The sequence below is a fragment of the Pteropus medius genome, unplaced genomic scaffold (genome assembly GCF_902729225.1).
Source record: "Pteropus medius unplaced genomic scaffold, Ma_sr-lr_union100, whole genome shotgun sequence".
Lineage (NCBI taxonomy): Eukaryota > Metazoa > Chordata > Mammalia > Chiroptera > Pteropodidae > Pteropus > Pteropus medius.
Genome location: NW_024340849.1, coordinates 37,793,786 through 37,809,998, shown reverse-complemented (window position 1 = coordinate 37,809,998; position 16,213 = coordinate 37,793,786). Strand labels below are relative to the sequence as shown.

The following is a 16,213-nucleotide window of genomic DNA, read 5'->3' as shown; positions in this document are numbered from 1 at the left end:
TAACCTCATGATTTTACTCCAGGGTAGGCAAGCTGGCATGACACCATGCATCTGTCACTGATGATGGTGACACTACCACTTTTGTGAAAAGAGGTGCTAGTCTGCACAGGACAAGAAGCACAATGGCCTGAGCGTGCTGCTCCCCACAACTGGAATGCACATGTGATGTGTGCTGTTCAGAGGCTGAAACAATCAGCTCAGCTCCGGTTTAGAACTGACAGTGTTCTAAAAATAAGACTGATATTTCTTTTCAAAGCTGCTATTTATTTCTATGATAAATCACCTTTCTTCTGCATTCCGTAGTCAGAGGGAAATCATTCTTTTAGGTAGACTTGGTGCCAGACAGATCATTTTTAGAGAATACGTTTGGACTTTTTATGCTAAATTGCATCTCTTTGGGGGAGGAAGGAATGAGCAGAAATATTAATTATGTCAGAAAAAAAGTAGAAAAACAAGGTTTGTCATTTTCATGTGATTTGAAGGAGACATAAATAAAAGGTGACAAAAATTCCTTTATGACTTATCTATAGGAGCAGAATTTCCCAGGAGTCCAAAAGACTTGGCTTTTAGTCTATGCTCAGCCATTTGCTGTCTGCGTGAGTGTAGGCCATATGCCAGGTCAGGCCTCCAGGATGCAGATGTTCAGATGGGATTAGATGTGCAGGAGATTTATTGTTCCTGCAGAAGAAGGGGGAGGGGCAGGAGCTGGCAGGGAGACCCCTAGGCTGAGATAGGGACCTGATGCCTGTGAAAGGAGATGGGAAGGAAGAAGTGGGTAGAAAGGTAGTCAGACAACAGAGTGGCTCTGAGAAAGTCAGGTTTTCTACTCCTGCCTTTTTGGGGTCTGTTAGTCAGACTCTTCTGAAAGCAAGTCGCTTTAAGAAATAATTCTGGAGAGCAAATGATAAATCTCATAACCAAGCCCACATATGTAAAGTACTTTAATGCTGTAGCCAGTTCTAATTATCCTCCTTACATTGGCTAACCCTCATTTTCCAAACCTCTGCACTAACACAGAGATACACCAAGAGAAATATTAAGCAGTGTCACCATCTGGTTGGCTTAATTTAACAAAATATAGACTTCTTTTTCATTTTGAAGAACATTACCCTCAAGGAAACTTGCTAATATGAAGAATTAAAGCACATCTTACTGTTTGCTCAGCCTCCCAGTATTGAAAAGCAAGGAGAAGTTAACAGTGTAATTTTTGATTCCGCTTCCTGATTTTGCCTCCAAATTTTTCATTTACCATTTAATTCAATTCAGTTATTATTTCTTGGGTGCCTAATGTGTACTAGGCTTTAAGCAGGATAGACCCAGTTCCTGCCTTCTGTCCGATGTGCACTTAGACATAAACCACAAAGAATGAGTGAGAACAGCCTATTAATGCCTGTATCTCCTACCACCTCTTCCCACTGCACTTTTAGACTCCCCTCTCAGTGCACCTGTGTACCATACACAACGCAAGGAATGAAACGTCAGTGCCCGCCACAGTGCCGTATACATACTACTCATTCATTAAATATTTGTTGAATGAATGAATAAATAAGTGAATGGATGGATAGATGAATGTATGTGAGTTTTCCTAGAAAGTAAAACTTATTTAGCCAGATAGGTATGATATGTAACCATCATACAAATGAATATTAACTTTCACTCTCTGCTTTTACTGCGTGATGCTTGCTTAATTCCTGTTTCATCATAGGTGGGGTTTAAGGTCCAAGAAATGTAAAGGTGGGTGAGGGAAGGTAAATCTGTACTCCTGAGTCTCTGTGTTAAATGTGTCTGACAGAAAGAAAATGCTTACTTGATGCTGAAATCGAATCATTGTTATTCGAGTTATCCCCTGACATGTCTTTCACAACTCCTTTTTGCATATATACAAAATTAAATGCATATTTACTGGATTTAAAAAGCATAGGTGGCTAAGTGAAATAAGCCAGTCACAAAAAGACAAATACTGTATGATTCCACCTACACGAGGTACATAGAATAATCAAATTCACAGAAACAGAAAGTGGAATGGTGGTTGCCAGGGGCTAGGGGTGGGGCAGGAGGAGGGAATAAGAGTTGTTTAATCGGTACAGAGTTTCAGTTTTGCAAGATAAAGAGTTCTAGAGATCGGTTGCAGGACAACATGAAGGTACTTTACTAAACTGAACACTTTAAAATGGTTACGATGGTAAGTTTGATGCTATGTGTATTTTACCATAATTTTTTTAAATGCCAATTTTTTTTTTTCAAATAAGGCATCTTCCTCCTTGCCATGTGCTGGGACTTAACACCATTAGCTAAGCCTGCTGTAGAACTTCCATGTTATTCTCCAAGGCCATATGTATGGGAATGATACAATAAAACTTTTATCAGCTGGAATATAATAACTTTTAAAAGTTCCCAGAGAGATGGGTTATTTAATCAGTACATGCCTTGGTTTATTCATTTAAATAATGAGAGTTGGAATATTTGCTGCTCGCACTCTCTCCCAGCTTCAGAGACTTGGAAAAAATACTAAAAACCTCTATTTTTCTTCTTTGCCTATTGCTTTCTTTTTCCCCCAGGTCACAATTTGCTGTGGATGTGCAGACAACATCCTCCAGAGGGCTTGTGTTTTACACAGGCACTAAGAACTCCTTTATGGCTCTTTATCTTTCGAAGGGACGTCTAGTCTTTGCTTTGGGGGCAGAAGGGAAAAAACTGAAGCTCAAAAGCAAAGAGAAATACAGTGACGGGAAGTGGCACACGGTAAGAGCTGGCTGGGGCTGCATTAGAACCTCCAGTTGGTGCAGAATTCACTGTTGAGTAGCTGAAAATAGGAGTCTCAGCATCTTCTAGGCATGAGAGCACAAGCACTGAGAGAGAGGTCTGTGGTCAGAGGCACTGAGCGCCCCAACCTCTCAGCACTAGAGACTGCTACACCATGCCTGGACGTCATCTTAAAAGGACAAGACGGGCTTTACTCCCTGCTTTTTCAGCCCCCTCCATGCCTCACTCCACCTTGCCTACTTCCACCCCTGCTTCCTGGACCATTTCTCTCCTTCAGGACAATTTCCAGATCTCCAGGCCCCATTCTATGCCTTCTCCATAGCACAGTGTAAAGACTCACATTTCTAGAACCTTAGCTCTTGCTTCCAGGCACCCCAGATTTAAAGAAATACAGTTAAAGGCAAGAAAGGACTTACTTTTTTTTTCTGATGAGGTAACTGGAACTCAGAAAACATAAGTGATTTGATAAGTTTTACTCACTTAGTCAACAAACATTTAGTGAGCTGCCATCCTGGAGAATAGAAACAAAAAGTTCCCAATATAATGTCAGATACTGGTAAGTGCTTTGAGGAAACACTAAAGCAAGGTAAGAAAGTAACTGAGTGGAGAGGCTATTTTAGATAGGGTAGGGAAAAAAGCCCTCCTGCAGGAGGTGACAATTACATGAAGTTTTAGGGAGGATATCCCAGGCAGAGGAAACAGCATGTACAAACACCCTCAAGTAGGAATTAGCTGAATGAGCAGACCAGCGAGGATAAGAAATGGAATTCAAAAAGCAAGGCAGGGCCCAGATAATGTAAGCTTTGAAGGCCAAGGTAAGGATTTGGATTTTATTCTGAGTGTCTCTGAAGCTTCTGGAGAGTCTAACACTAAAAAAGGAGCATTACATTAACAGATTTTTATTTTCAAAACTCTCTAGCTACAGAGACTAAAAGTGGGTAAGAGTAGATAGAAGTAGGTAAACCAGATGGATTCTCTTGCCTTTGTTTTGAGAAGCCGGGTGGAGGTGGAAAGAAGTAGACCATCTGGGACGCGTTCTGGAGGCAGACCCAGGAAGCTTTGCTGATGGGTTTCATGTAGGGTGTGAGAGTCAATATCAAGTCCTGTGATTTTGGACCAGCAGTTGGGTCAATAGTGACACTTTCGCTGAGATGGACAAGATGGGGAGGAGGTGGATGTGGCTGGGGAAGGAGCAGTTTAGAGCTGGGGCAGTGAAGGATTTCTGGTGCGAACACCTCAGGTTGAGTTGCCCGTCAGATGTGAGAGCCCACATGTCAGGAGACAGTAGAGGCCAGAGGTCACAGCTGGGTATAAATGTAAAAATAGGGGAGCCTTTAGAAAATAGTCTGATAGTCATGATGTGGTGGAGTTCATAGTGGAGCCCAGGGATCCTGACCGTTAGCAAAAAGTTTAAAACACTCCTCTTGTTGGAAGAGAAATAGCCACTGGCAACTTGGTCCAGGCACCCTCCTCAAGGGAACGCATGACTTCCCGCCCCCCCTCCCCTTAGCTCTGCGCAAACTATGCCATCCCTTTTGTTGCACGTGTGTGTGTTTTATTTATATTCCTTTGGCTCTTCAGTTGTTTATCTTTTCTATGAGTTTCCAGATCAATTTTATCTTTATTAGTTTGCTTTTGAATAACCTTTTTTCACTCCCATTTTAGCTTACTCTGTTCAATATCTAACATAACCTCACAAAATTATAATGATGATGATGAGACACTAGGAAGAAAACTCTCTCATTTTTTAAAGCTACTTGAAGGGGTAGAAAAAAACATTTCTAAAAAAAATCTCCTTCGACCACTAGATAAAACACAGTAGCAATTGTCAAAGGCAGGAATATGATTAACTTATTTTCTTTACTCTGAAGGTGGCATTCGGGCAAGATGGAGAAAAGAGTCGCTTGGTTGTGGATGGTCTGAGGGCCCAGGAGGGGAGTTTGCCCGGAACTTCCACCTTCAGCCTCAGAGCACCCATTTATCTGGGATCGGCTCCATCAGGGAAACCAAAGGTAAATAGTTATGTTTCAGAGCCATAGATACAAATAATTCGCTGTATGATATAATCATTGTAATTATATAAGATATTCAAGAATATCAAAATACTCTAAATGATTTTTTAAAAATAATCTAATATCCATAAGCCTACAGAGAGGTAGCCACTCCCTATTCCCCGCCTTTCATTTTAAAGATGCAGCTTGAGACATGGACCCTGATGGAATGGATCTGGGGCTTCTTCTTGGCTTTATAAATAGCAATCTCTTAGCCTCTCTTCCAGGGAACACAAAAACGTGGTTTTAAGTTGTAGATTGGGATTTTTGATTAAGATGGTTTTCAAACTTTAGCAATTTATGCCACCTTCAGCATCTTTGCCATACCCAGTAAAACATTCACTTAATAGTTTGCTCTCAATCAACTCTTTAATTTAAATTTGTTTTTAAAGGATCTTTTTTTCTCTCTCACACATGGAAACCCTATATATTTTTTTTTACCACATTTGGTAGATAAGCATTAAAAATAAATATATAAAAATAACAGTGTCGAAAGGGTCTACCTACATAATGTGCTCTACATTATCTTCTTTTGGAGAAAAAAGGAGCTCATCAAGTGATCGAGGGGTGTTTAAGACATATTAGCACACAACTAAAATTTGTTCCTTGCACGAATCTAAAGGCTGAAAAAAAAATTGAAAAAGGAATAACATTACAACTAAAAATATGTGTTTTAATGTTATTTGGTGTCCAAAATAAATTTATCTCAAGAACCAAACTTGGGGGAACTTTGGGCTAAAGGAAAGTCACAAGTCCGTCACAAGTCCATCTATCCCCAAGAAGAAGGAGTTCTTGGATTTGTCAAGTTCAAACGCTCTGCTGGGCCATGACTCCAGGGCTGAGCTCTGTAATGCCCTCTCCCTGTCTCTCCTCTCACGCTGCCAGAGCACTAATTGCACCCGGGTTACTTGAGGCAGCTGTACCCACCCATCATTCTTCTCCTAGATTTTCTTTTTTCCTTCCACTAAGTGAAGTACGATGGTCCTGTCAACAGTCCAGGCCTAGGAACTACCCTCCACCTAAATGCATGCCAGATACTCTTGGCCCCTTTTTCACAGCTGGTGGCCAATTCTGATGTGTTTGCAGTGGCAGAGGAAGGGCCAAGACTCAAGTCTGAGGCTGGAAATCAATGTAATTAAAGCAGGTCATTTCCTCCAGCATGGATTCTAGGCATTCAGACGATCTCACCTAGGCCATGGTGTCTCCACAAGGCTCAGCCTGGTCCACTTGAGTTTTACGCTAGAATTTGGGTCAAAGCTCCAGCAAGTCATAAAGTATTGTTTTGCTTTATTATATATAATAACATGTATATCATAAAAATAGATAACAATATAGTATATGTAACATATAATATCTATAGAACATATAACGTATTAATTGCTAAGGAGGATACTTAATGTTACTGTTTGTTTTTCTGCAACCTCTGTGTATATTTCCCTCTCAGAAATCACAGGATGGGATAGCTATTCAAGGGCATAATTTGGGTATTCTTCTGACCTGGATAGACACACTTAGCATCCTACTATCTGGGACAATCCATAGCACCCCATTTACAACATTCTTACAAGGCACGGTTCTTTTTGCAGCCTTACATCAACCTGAGGGTGCAAACCATTGTATTACCCTCCTCCAAATCCTCTTAAAGGACAGGCCACGTTCAACCAAACCACATCTTCCTCTGAATACCAAAACCCGCCGTCAGCCTGTAGGGGTTCAGTGTTGGACTATGGCCTATCCTAGAGAGTCTGAGCTTGGTCTCAGCTATAGGCTCTTCATTCTATAAGATGGCAAATCTTAAGAAACTAAAAATTTCATAAAGAGCCAAATCAGTATCTTATCGTTTACATGCATGTCTAATATCAGCATACTCTCTTAAAATTATCATGCCTTGCCTCTGTCATGTAGGATTCCAGGGTCCTAAAGGCATTTATTCTAGAAGGGAGTTTAGTGATTTAATTCAGTGATTCTTTAACTCTTTTGAGAATTTTGTGAAAGCACAGCCTCTCCCTCTAGGATAATGCACATACAGAGAATATCTGATATGTAATTTAAGGGATCACAGAACCCATAAGCACGTCCCTGGGCCCCAGGTGAAAGTTCCTGTTCTGGGCCAGCTTTAAAAGGCACGGAGCTCTATGCAAGCCCACTGATGCTGCACACCACGTGTTACTTAATTCTACAGCATTCATATTTTTTTGGCAGTGCAATGAGCCCAACAATGTAGAGAATCTTTTTACACTTTATTATTTTTGGAATGTTTTGGCCTCTTTTCTCAGTCAGCTGCCTTGCATTAAGCAATCACATGGGCTCATGAAACCCTAAGAAATGGTTTGTACCTGCAAAGAAATGGTGAGACCTGTGAAGTGTAAGGTGGGAATTTCCTCTACTGCAGCTCTGCCTGTGCAGACCAGAGTCAGGTCCCCCTCTCTGTTCTCGTTCCAGCACTAGTGAGCAACCTCTACTGCCCCTGCCCTCTGCACACACACCACTTGGTTTGATGGCACCTTCAAACTTTGACCACCTGCCAGAAAGCTGGTATGCAGGTTTTTCTTGCACTGTGGGCCGGAAGCCAAATGGAACAGTCAAGCCCACCTGACTCTTTTAAACAGGAAGAATTAATCCTCCAGACTTTCCCCTTTAGTACACACTGCGCCTGCCCTTAACCTTGGCTGCACGTGCATTTCTGTGAGTTATGGGTAATGAAGTTTGCTCTCTCTTGTGCTTGGTTGCAGGGTCTCCCCAAAAACAGCTTTGTGGGATGCCTGAGGAACTTTCAATTGAACCTGAAACCACTGGACACCCCTTCAGCAAGCTTTGGTGTATCTCCTTGCTTGGGCGGCTCTTTGGAGAAAGGCATTTATTTCTCCCAAGAAGGAGGTCATGTCAAACTGGGTAAGGAGCAATTTGGAAGAGTTTACGTGTTTGAGTCTTTTGAAGAACTCCATCCTTCTTCTTGAATTATGATGTTTTAACTGTTTTTTTTTTCTTTTGAAAGCTAACTCTGTGTTGTTGGGGCCAGAATTTAAGCTCGTCTTCAGCATTCGCCCAAGAAGTCTCACTGGAATCCTAATACATATCGGCAGTCAACCCAGGAGGCACTTATGTGTTTACATGGAGGCAGGAAAGGTACGTAGCAGTCCGGTGACATGGGAACAGCAGATGAAGAACATTAGAACCAGATTCCATTTTTGGAGACCATAGTAGGTGAAGAGACGGTAGAGAGTGAAATCTGATCTTCTTTTTAAGAGACCTGACTTCAGGGCTCACTTACCCTTTTCCTTTAACAAGTAATTTGATCATCACATTTTTTATTCTTCACCTTTAAAACTGGAAAAACTCAAAACAAGCTGGGCTGAATTCCAGCTGCACCACTTAGTTGTATGACCCTGGGGAAGTTACTTAACCTCTTTCAGACTCAATTTCTTTATCTTTCGAATGTAGATAATAATGCTTATATCTTAGGGCTTGTGTCACAAGAATAGAAACTGCCACATACTCAATAAATGTTCGTGTTCACTCCTCTTCTTCACCCTTGTCACGTCTCTACCTTTACACGTAAGGGCAGTGCCAGGATTTACGGAATATGTTTTCCTCACCAGCTGTCTACACCATCTCACACCCATGCCCATGGTCTTGTGTTACTGAATCAGTTTCAGATTCCCCTTTTCCTTTCTCTACAACTCACCAGCCTTTCTGGGCCCTGCAGCCAAGCTGGCCCTTGGGTTTCCACCCAGGCTTCCTTTGGCTTTTCACGAACTCTTTCTTCTGTGTATGCTTCTGCTGCCTCATCCTTCCCATTACTCACAGGCCTAGTCAATATTTTATTTTCATGACCCAGTTATATCACTTTCCTTCTCAAAAAATCTTTTTTTAAAACCATATTCTTCTAGAAGACTTAAAGGCAAAATTGATAACAGGCCATTCTCTTTCATCTTCATCCTTCCACAGTTTATTAAATGCAAGGGGAAAACTCCAAGAAGAAAACAAAATAGTACAAACTCCTAGACACTTTTTATTTAAATTGCAGCCTTTACATCTAGCAGGCCTCTGGTAGGCCAGAGATGCAAGCAATGATCTGCTTGCTGACGGCTGAGACAAGGCTGACTTTTCAGGGTTGGGGTTGGGGAGACTCTCCAGCGAGAGCTTCTGGATAGGAAATAATCACAGAAAATAAAATCAAGACCCGATGACCTCCATAACAGCAGTCACATTGTTTAGCTTGAAAATCGCCTGAGAATAGACTGCACTCTCTAGCTACATGTAAATTATTTACCAACATGCTTATTTCAGTCCTCTCATTTCATTCACCTTGATTCAGCCCTTGGAGAATCCTGCCCAGAGAGTGAGAATGTGGGATTCTACAGAGTAGCATGCTGTGTGCCTGACCCTTGACACATGCCCATTACAAATGAAGTAGGTTAGCTTGTTGATTTCCTTGGACGAAACCCTCTATAAGTCATGCATTCATGGGATTATTATAAGTAGCTGGCCTTTGCAGCAGGATGTAGGCCTCAGCTAGCATATTTGCCTTCCAAATTTTACATCCTTCTAAACAGACTCACTGTCACTTATAATAGCTAAGGAGGATCTTTGATGCTAATCAGCAACCTCTGAGTAGTGCCTGGGGGTTAGGATGCTGAAGGAAGGGCTCACTGCCTTGGGCAAAAACTCCAGGCAGGGCCCTAGGTTTGCAGCTTGCTTGCCTGAAAGGGATGCAGCAGAGAGATTCTTGCAAAGCCTTGGACCCCATGTGATCACTTGGTGTGAGAATGGGGAACCTATATCTAAAGTGCTCCTGGGCTGTCAGGGTGGAAGGGTTGGGAAGGGAAGATGTCTGGGGAAGTTGGCTCCACGGGCCTTTCTCGAAAGAAATGAGAAAATGCATGTGTGTTTCAGGTCATGGCCTCTGTTGACAGTGAGGCAGGTGGGATCTTGACATCAGTCACACCAAAGCAATCTCTATGTGATGGACAGTGGCACTCAGTGACAGGTATGATATCCAATAGCCTGTTGTTCATACACTAACACAATCTTCCTTTCCATCTGGACTGGAATGTCCCAAATGCAGCCTCTGTTCAACCATCCATTAGTGTCTGAGTGGGGTCAGCCCACCAGCTTAACCCAGTGAGAACTTGTCCATTCTCACTCCTCAACTACATTTGCGTAACTCATGGCTGCTGCCTCCAGTTCTTCATAGGTACTGAGATATACATTTTTTTGATCCAAGCAAACTGATAAGCTGTGTTTGGTTTCAAGGTAGTATAACATTGTGATTTAGATTTTGTCTCTGAAGTCAAAAAGAACAAGAGGTGACATCTCAGTGGCAGCCCTTACCTGTGTGACCTTGGGCAAGCTACTTAATTGCTTTTCGTCTTCAGTTTCCTCATCTTCACCATGGAGATAAAAAGAGTATACACCTCCCAGAGTTGTGAAAATTAAACAGGATAATGCAAATAAAGCGCTTAACAGTGTCCAGTCTGTATTAAGTGCTTGGTTAGTATTTGCTTTTGCTATTCCTAAAGTTCATTGTTGGGTTATTTTTGTCAATAATCATTTAATATTGATGCAAGTGATTTAGACAAACCACTGAGAAGAGAACAGGCGTATTCTCTTAGACTGAGTCTGCTATTTTATGAATAACAGTGGACATTAGTTTGGAGATATATTTACCTGTATGGGCTGAAATATCTTTTGTAAAAAAAGCAGTCTTTGCTTGGCTAATTTGAAAGCTAACTACATTGCAGTTAGTTAACATTGTTAACATGGGAGGAATTTTATTTCGAGGATCAAAAGCGACTGTCTCTAGAGTCAGTTTTCAGAAGTCAGTGTCTTTGTGGGAAGAAGCTGAGCTCACGTGAGTTCATGCCTCTGGAGAGCCAGAGCTTGAATCCCAACTCATTAAACTTACACTAAGCCATCTTGTCAAGCTCCTCAATGACTGAGAATCACATTCTCTTATCTGGCAAAGAGGAGCGATAACATCTTTCTCACAGATTCATTTTAAGAATTAAATTCTGTAATACATCTGGAAGCACCTAAACACCACCTGGTTGAATTTTGTTGAATTTATGTCTAATTTCTGAATTCCTGCAAACAGTGCTCCCAGAGGTCCTGCAGGAATGAGTTAAGAAGAAGCCAGTGGTGACACACTAGTGTAGACATTAAACAGCAGGCAGGGCTCCCCTCAGGTAATTCCTGACCAGCTTACTTTCCCTGCAGTCACCATAAAACAACACATCCTGCACCTGGAACTGGACACAGACAATAGCTACACAGCTGGACGGCTCCCCTTCCCGCCTGCCAGCACTCAGGAGCCACTACACATTGGAGGTGTCCCAGGTAACTCTTGTCCTGACTTCACGCATGTTGCCCCATGTCAGCTTTTAACATTTCTGTCTTAACCCAGCAAATGTGATGCCCCAGCCTGTGGGTTATCAGAGGGCAGCTGTTGGCTAAATGCTAGAGACGGTGAGACCCTTTTCTCTAGCACATAGGGAAACCCAATTGCCAGCAGTGGGTACATTTCTCAGCAAGCCAGGCCACATTACTGCTGCTTCCTCTTGTCTCGAGCCTGTAATTTATAAGCCTCTCTTAAGAGTCTGAATTAATCTAGAAGCTGATATCAGCAAAGAATCAGGAAAGGGGCTGAGAAACCAGTCTTTCCTCTCCAGTCATTAAGTTTTATGGCAAGTTATTAAGCTTTGTGAGGCCAGAATGGGACAATCAGACAGGTTGAGATAGAGTCAGGTTCAAGACTAGAATTTTGCCAGGAAAGCGTCTTGTCATTCTTCACTGTTTTATGTCCTTCCAAATAGTTTAGTCATTAATTTTATAGGTCTTCTATAACCCATAAAAAGCACTAGCTTTTAGAGTTGTTATCTATTGATTTGGGCTGTGGAATCTCCTTCTTTGAAGAACTTTTAGAAGAGCCTTGTGCTGATCTGTCACAGCAGGTGGGGTGTTGGGTACCCACTTAAAGGGAGGAAGTGACTGGGTCATCTGAGACCCTGGATCCCTTTAACTCTAATCCAACTATTTTTTAAATTAGGTTCATTCATTTGACAGTATGGATTACCCATTGAACGCCTCTGCTTTTTTTCTTTTAGCCAATTTGAAGATCTTGAAGCTCCCTGTATGGAAATCATTTTTTGGCTGTCTGAAGGATATTCAAGTCAACCACATTCCTGTCCCTGTCACTGAAGCCGTGGAAGTCCAGGGGACTGTCAGTCTAAATGGCTGTCCTGACCACTGACTTGAACCTATTACACAGTGAGGAAATTCACCTTCAAAAGCATGGAATACCAACCCACTTCCCTCTCCCTACTCAAGATCATTCTTGACTTAAGACACCAAGGGAATGAGTTTAAGAGCAAATCCAATTTTGAACTTCGACCATACATACCCATCGTTTTGTCATTCAGTGCTATATATGTGTTTTATATACAAATCCTATTTCTTGAAGATGATGAACAAATTGCTATATGTTTTTGATAATGTCGTTTTCCACTAAAAATGAAATGTGTTTTAAAGATCATTATTTTCTACTTGTTAAAAAAAATAAATATCTTTTAAAGCACTTTAAAAATACAAAAATTTTACATGTGTTAAATGGCTTGATGGTCATTGATAATCATATTAATTCTTCAGCTCATGTTCAATGTGCTACCTACAATACAGTTTTCTACAAATAATTATTGAGCATCTACTGGTGAGGTCCTGTGTGTGTTTCATGTTGGGTCTATAGTCAGGTATAAGAAGTAATTCCTGCCTGAAGGAATATGCAAACCAATTGAGGACACACATAATATTCATAAAATACTAAACTGAATTAATAAACTTATACTTCCACGTGGCTTTCCACATACATTCTGCTGCCAACCACATCTAGATGATGATGATCGATTCCTTGAAAGCCAAAACTACCTAGTAGGAAAGATGAGATGGATATACATACTATAATTAAAGCTTTCATGGCAAGCTGACATTAGTCAACTAGGAAGAGGAATTGCTTCTAGTTTTATCTGCAAAATCATGAACCATGTACTAGATCAATGTTATGAGCCAGCATCACTCTCCCTAACAAAGAAGACTATACAGCATTTCTATATCTTCTTCATAGTGTTTATTCAGGAGGAAAATAACAAATAATCCCCAAATTTGGATATATCATCATCCTATATGCCCTCCACCTCTGAAACTGAGCCAGCCATGTTCCCTTAAAAGAACACAGTGCTCTTTCACGACCTTCACACTGCAGTCCTGTGGGCACGCTTTCTAACAACCATATCTATGTAAACACAGAATTGTTCTCTTGGAGAGGTAGAAAGGCCCCATCACAAGGGTTAGTCAACAGAGGCTGGCTGGTAGACTTTAGGGATGTTATGCTGGGTCAGAGGTTAAATGGCATGACCTTAAGTCACATGCTTTCTGAAAACATTGATTTCAAATGAAAACTCCACCAGGTGATTACCACCCAGACATTGAGTCTTCATGAAGTGCATCCATTTTACCTCTTTTGCAGGTCTACACTAAACAAGATTCCTGGTGTTAACGGAATCTACAAAGTTATCCATTAGTGCTAATTGTTCATCGGCACTTTCTGGATTCATTATAAAGGGGAAATTAATTCTTCGCTAATACCATGGTTTTCTCTCCATTTTGTAATAGCTTGAAGAACAGCAGTCTGCTTTTGCTGATTATAATCTCAGTCACCAGACGGCGGCAGAGAGTGTCACAGATGGAATATAGTTGGGGAGAAAAGCCCTCAGTGTGACTCTTCTCAGATTGTAAATGTGTGTTCTCTGAAAGGAATGTTTACAACTCCTTGACTGAACCGTAATGGAAATTATTTATAAACTGTAAAGTGCCTTACAGATATTATCATTGTTTTCTTCTTCCTGGCTCACAGCCTCTCACAAATTGTTCTGACTTTGAGGTAACAGGCTAAGGAGGGACAGCAAAGTCACTGGTGGTTGACTTTGATCAGTTCACGAAAGGTCCGCAGTGGTTTCATTTTGGTCCAAGGGAGTGGAGCCTGGATTGTGAGAAAATCTGTTGGTTTTTCAAGAACATCTCTCTGGGCAAAGTCTCTTCAGGGACATGAGTGAACTGTGAAGCAATCGTGTGCCTTCACAGGCTATTTCCTTCAACACCTCTTGATCTCAATACACAGAGTTGTTGAGTTTTTGCCACACTCACAATACCCCCCTGTCAGAAATCAGTGGCCCTGGGCAGAACATGCTGACATTCTCTTCCTCTCAGATAGGAAGTGGCCTTGCTTCCCCATAGAGAACTTTGACTCAGCTCCTTTCTGCTCCCGCTCCCCCCACAGTGCTGCACTACAAAACCCCAAACCCCAACTTCTGCCCTCCCAACTATATTTACTCCTCTCTCTTCCAGTTCTCCTGTTCTCTCTTTATTAATTCCAACTATGGGTAGGTCAGTGCTAGCTCCAGAAAGGTGGATTCTTTCTTAAGAATGATGACAAAGGCAGCATATGAGTAGAACCATTTTTAAATAACATTATTTTATTGTCTACAAGTAGTATATATGTTCATTATAGGAAAAATGGAATATGAAGAAAAGCATAAAAATCACCATAATCTCATCACTCAGAAATCTGTATTTAGTTATATGTCTGTTATTTTTAAATGCACATGTATTTTCTTACAAAGTCACAATTATAGTGTATGTATTGTTTTTCACATGGTTTTAAAAACTGTATGGTGAGTGTAGTGCATTCCATCAGATGACTTTAGCATAATATATTTAACCAAACTTTAATTATTAGACAACTGGATTGGGGGGGGCGGGGCGGAGCAATTATAAGCAACACTAGAATAAATATGTCCTGGAATGTAAATTTATTTATTTTCTTCAGATAAAATCTTAGAAGTAAAACTACTAGGCCAAAGGATATGTTTGTAGTTAGCTATTGCCAAATTTTTTCCTAAAAGGTTATATTCACTTACACTCAAAGCTTCTTAAACGGGCCTTCGCCCTTAATGCCACTAAATATAAACTCACCAATGTCCACCCATGGTTTTCAAGACGGGGCACCTGTTGGAGCAAACCAGCTCACAGAGCTCCACCATGTTCCGGGCTCATCCGAGCCAAAATCACACCACCTGAAACTGCACCGTCAGCTGATGGGTTCTAATGGGCAGTCCTGCAAACGCCTCAAGAGAACTGGCGATTTTATCATTTGTCTCTAAGACCCAACACTGAGCCACAGACACAGCCAGGGTTGAGAGCGTGTCACTCTTAGAGAGTTCGAAACAAGTGCCACCCCTGGGATGTGCTTCCAGAAAGGAGCCAGGCACTCCTCCGAGGGTTTGAAGAGTGTACTGTGCTCTTCGAGCAGCTGCTGCCTCTTAGCCATAGCTCTAGCCAGCGGCTTAGTCTTCTTCCACCTTGTAAGTTTTCCTTCTTTGAGATTGAAACTTCCGTAAGGATTCACCTAGGTAAAATTTCTGGGTTGGTTTTTTTTTTTCCCCTGCTGTAGTAAAGTTTTATTATTTATTTATTTGCTTGTTTATTTATTTTTATTTCCCATTTCTACCCCTCCTGTTTGGCAACCATCAGCTTCTTCTCTATGTCAATAAGTATGTTTCTGTTTTTTTTTTGTTTATTCATGTATTTATTTATTTTTAGATTCCACAGATAAGTGAAATTATACAGTATTTGTCTTTCTCTGACTTATTTCACTTAGCCCAATACCCTCTAGGTCCACTCGTGTTGTCGCAAATGGCAAGATTTCGTTCTTTTTAATGCTGAATAATATTCCATCGTGTATATATACCACATCTTCTTTATCCATTCATCTATTGATGGACATCTAGGTTGCTTCCTATCTTGGCTATTACTAGTAATGCTGCAATGAACATAGTGGTGCATATATCATTTAGAATTAGTGTTTTGAATTTCTCTGGATAAATACCCAGAAGTGAAATATCTGGATCGTACAACAGCTATGATTTTGATTTTTTAAGGAATCTTCATGCTGTTTTTCATAGTGGCTGTGCCAATTCACAATCCCACCAAAAGTGTATGAGGGTTCCTTTTGTCCACATCCTTGCCAAAACGTGTTCTTCATTGAATTATTAATGATAGTCATTCTAACAGGTGTGAGGTGATATTGTGGTTTTAATTTGGGTTCCCCTGATGGTTAATGATGTTGAGCATTTTTTCATATGTCTGTTGGCCATCTATATGTCCTCTTGGGAGAAATGTCTATTCAGTTCCTCTGCCCATTTTTTAATTGGGTTGTTTTTTTTTTTTTTTTGGTGTTAAGTTGTATGAACTTCTTATACATTTTGGATATTAGCCTCATCAGATGTATCATTTGTGAATATCTTCTCTCATTTAGTAGGTTCTCTTTTCATTTGTCGATGGTTTCC

The 16,213-nt window shown here is 40.9% G+C and overlaps 1 protein-coding gene across 3 annotated transcripts in view; it reads left to right on the top strand.

The window, feature by feature from the left end:
* LAMA3 (laminin subunit alpha 3) overlaps positions 1–12,505 on the top strand; it is a 227,491-nt gene extending 214,986 nt beyond the window's left edge. For all 3 annotated transcript variants that reach the window (XM_039844440.1, XM_039844420.1, XM_039844449.1), the window contains 7 exons: positions 2,559–2,742; positions 4,635–4,775; positions 7,547–7,706; positions 7,810–7,940; positions 9,711–9,804; positions 11,034–11,153; positions 11,921–12,505. In XM_039844440.1, coding sequence (XP_039700374.1) covers positions 2,559–2,742; positions 4,635–4,775; positions 7,547–7,706; positions 7,810–7,940; positions 9,711–9,804; positions 11,034–11,153; positions 11,921–12,066 — 976 coding nt within the window. In that variant the 3' untranslated portion in view covers positions 12,067–12,505. The remainder of the gene's footprint in view (positions 1–2,558; positions 2,743–4,634; positions 4,776–7,546; positions 7,707–7,809; positions 7,941–9,710; positions 9,805–11,033; positions 11,154–11,920) is intronic.
* The last annotated feature ends 3,708 nt before the right edge of the window (positions 12,506–16,213 follow it).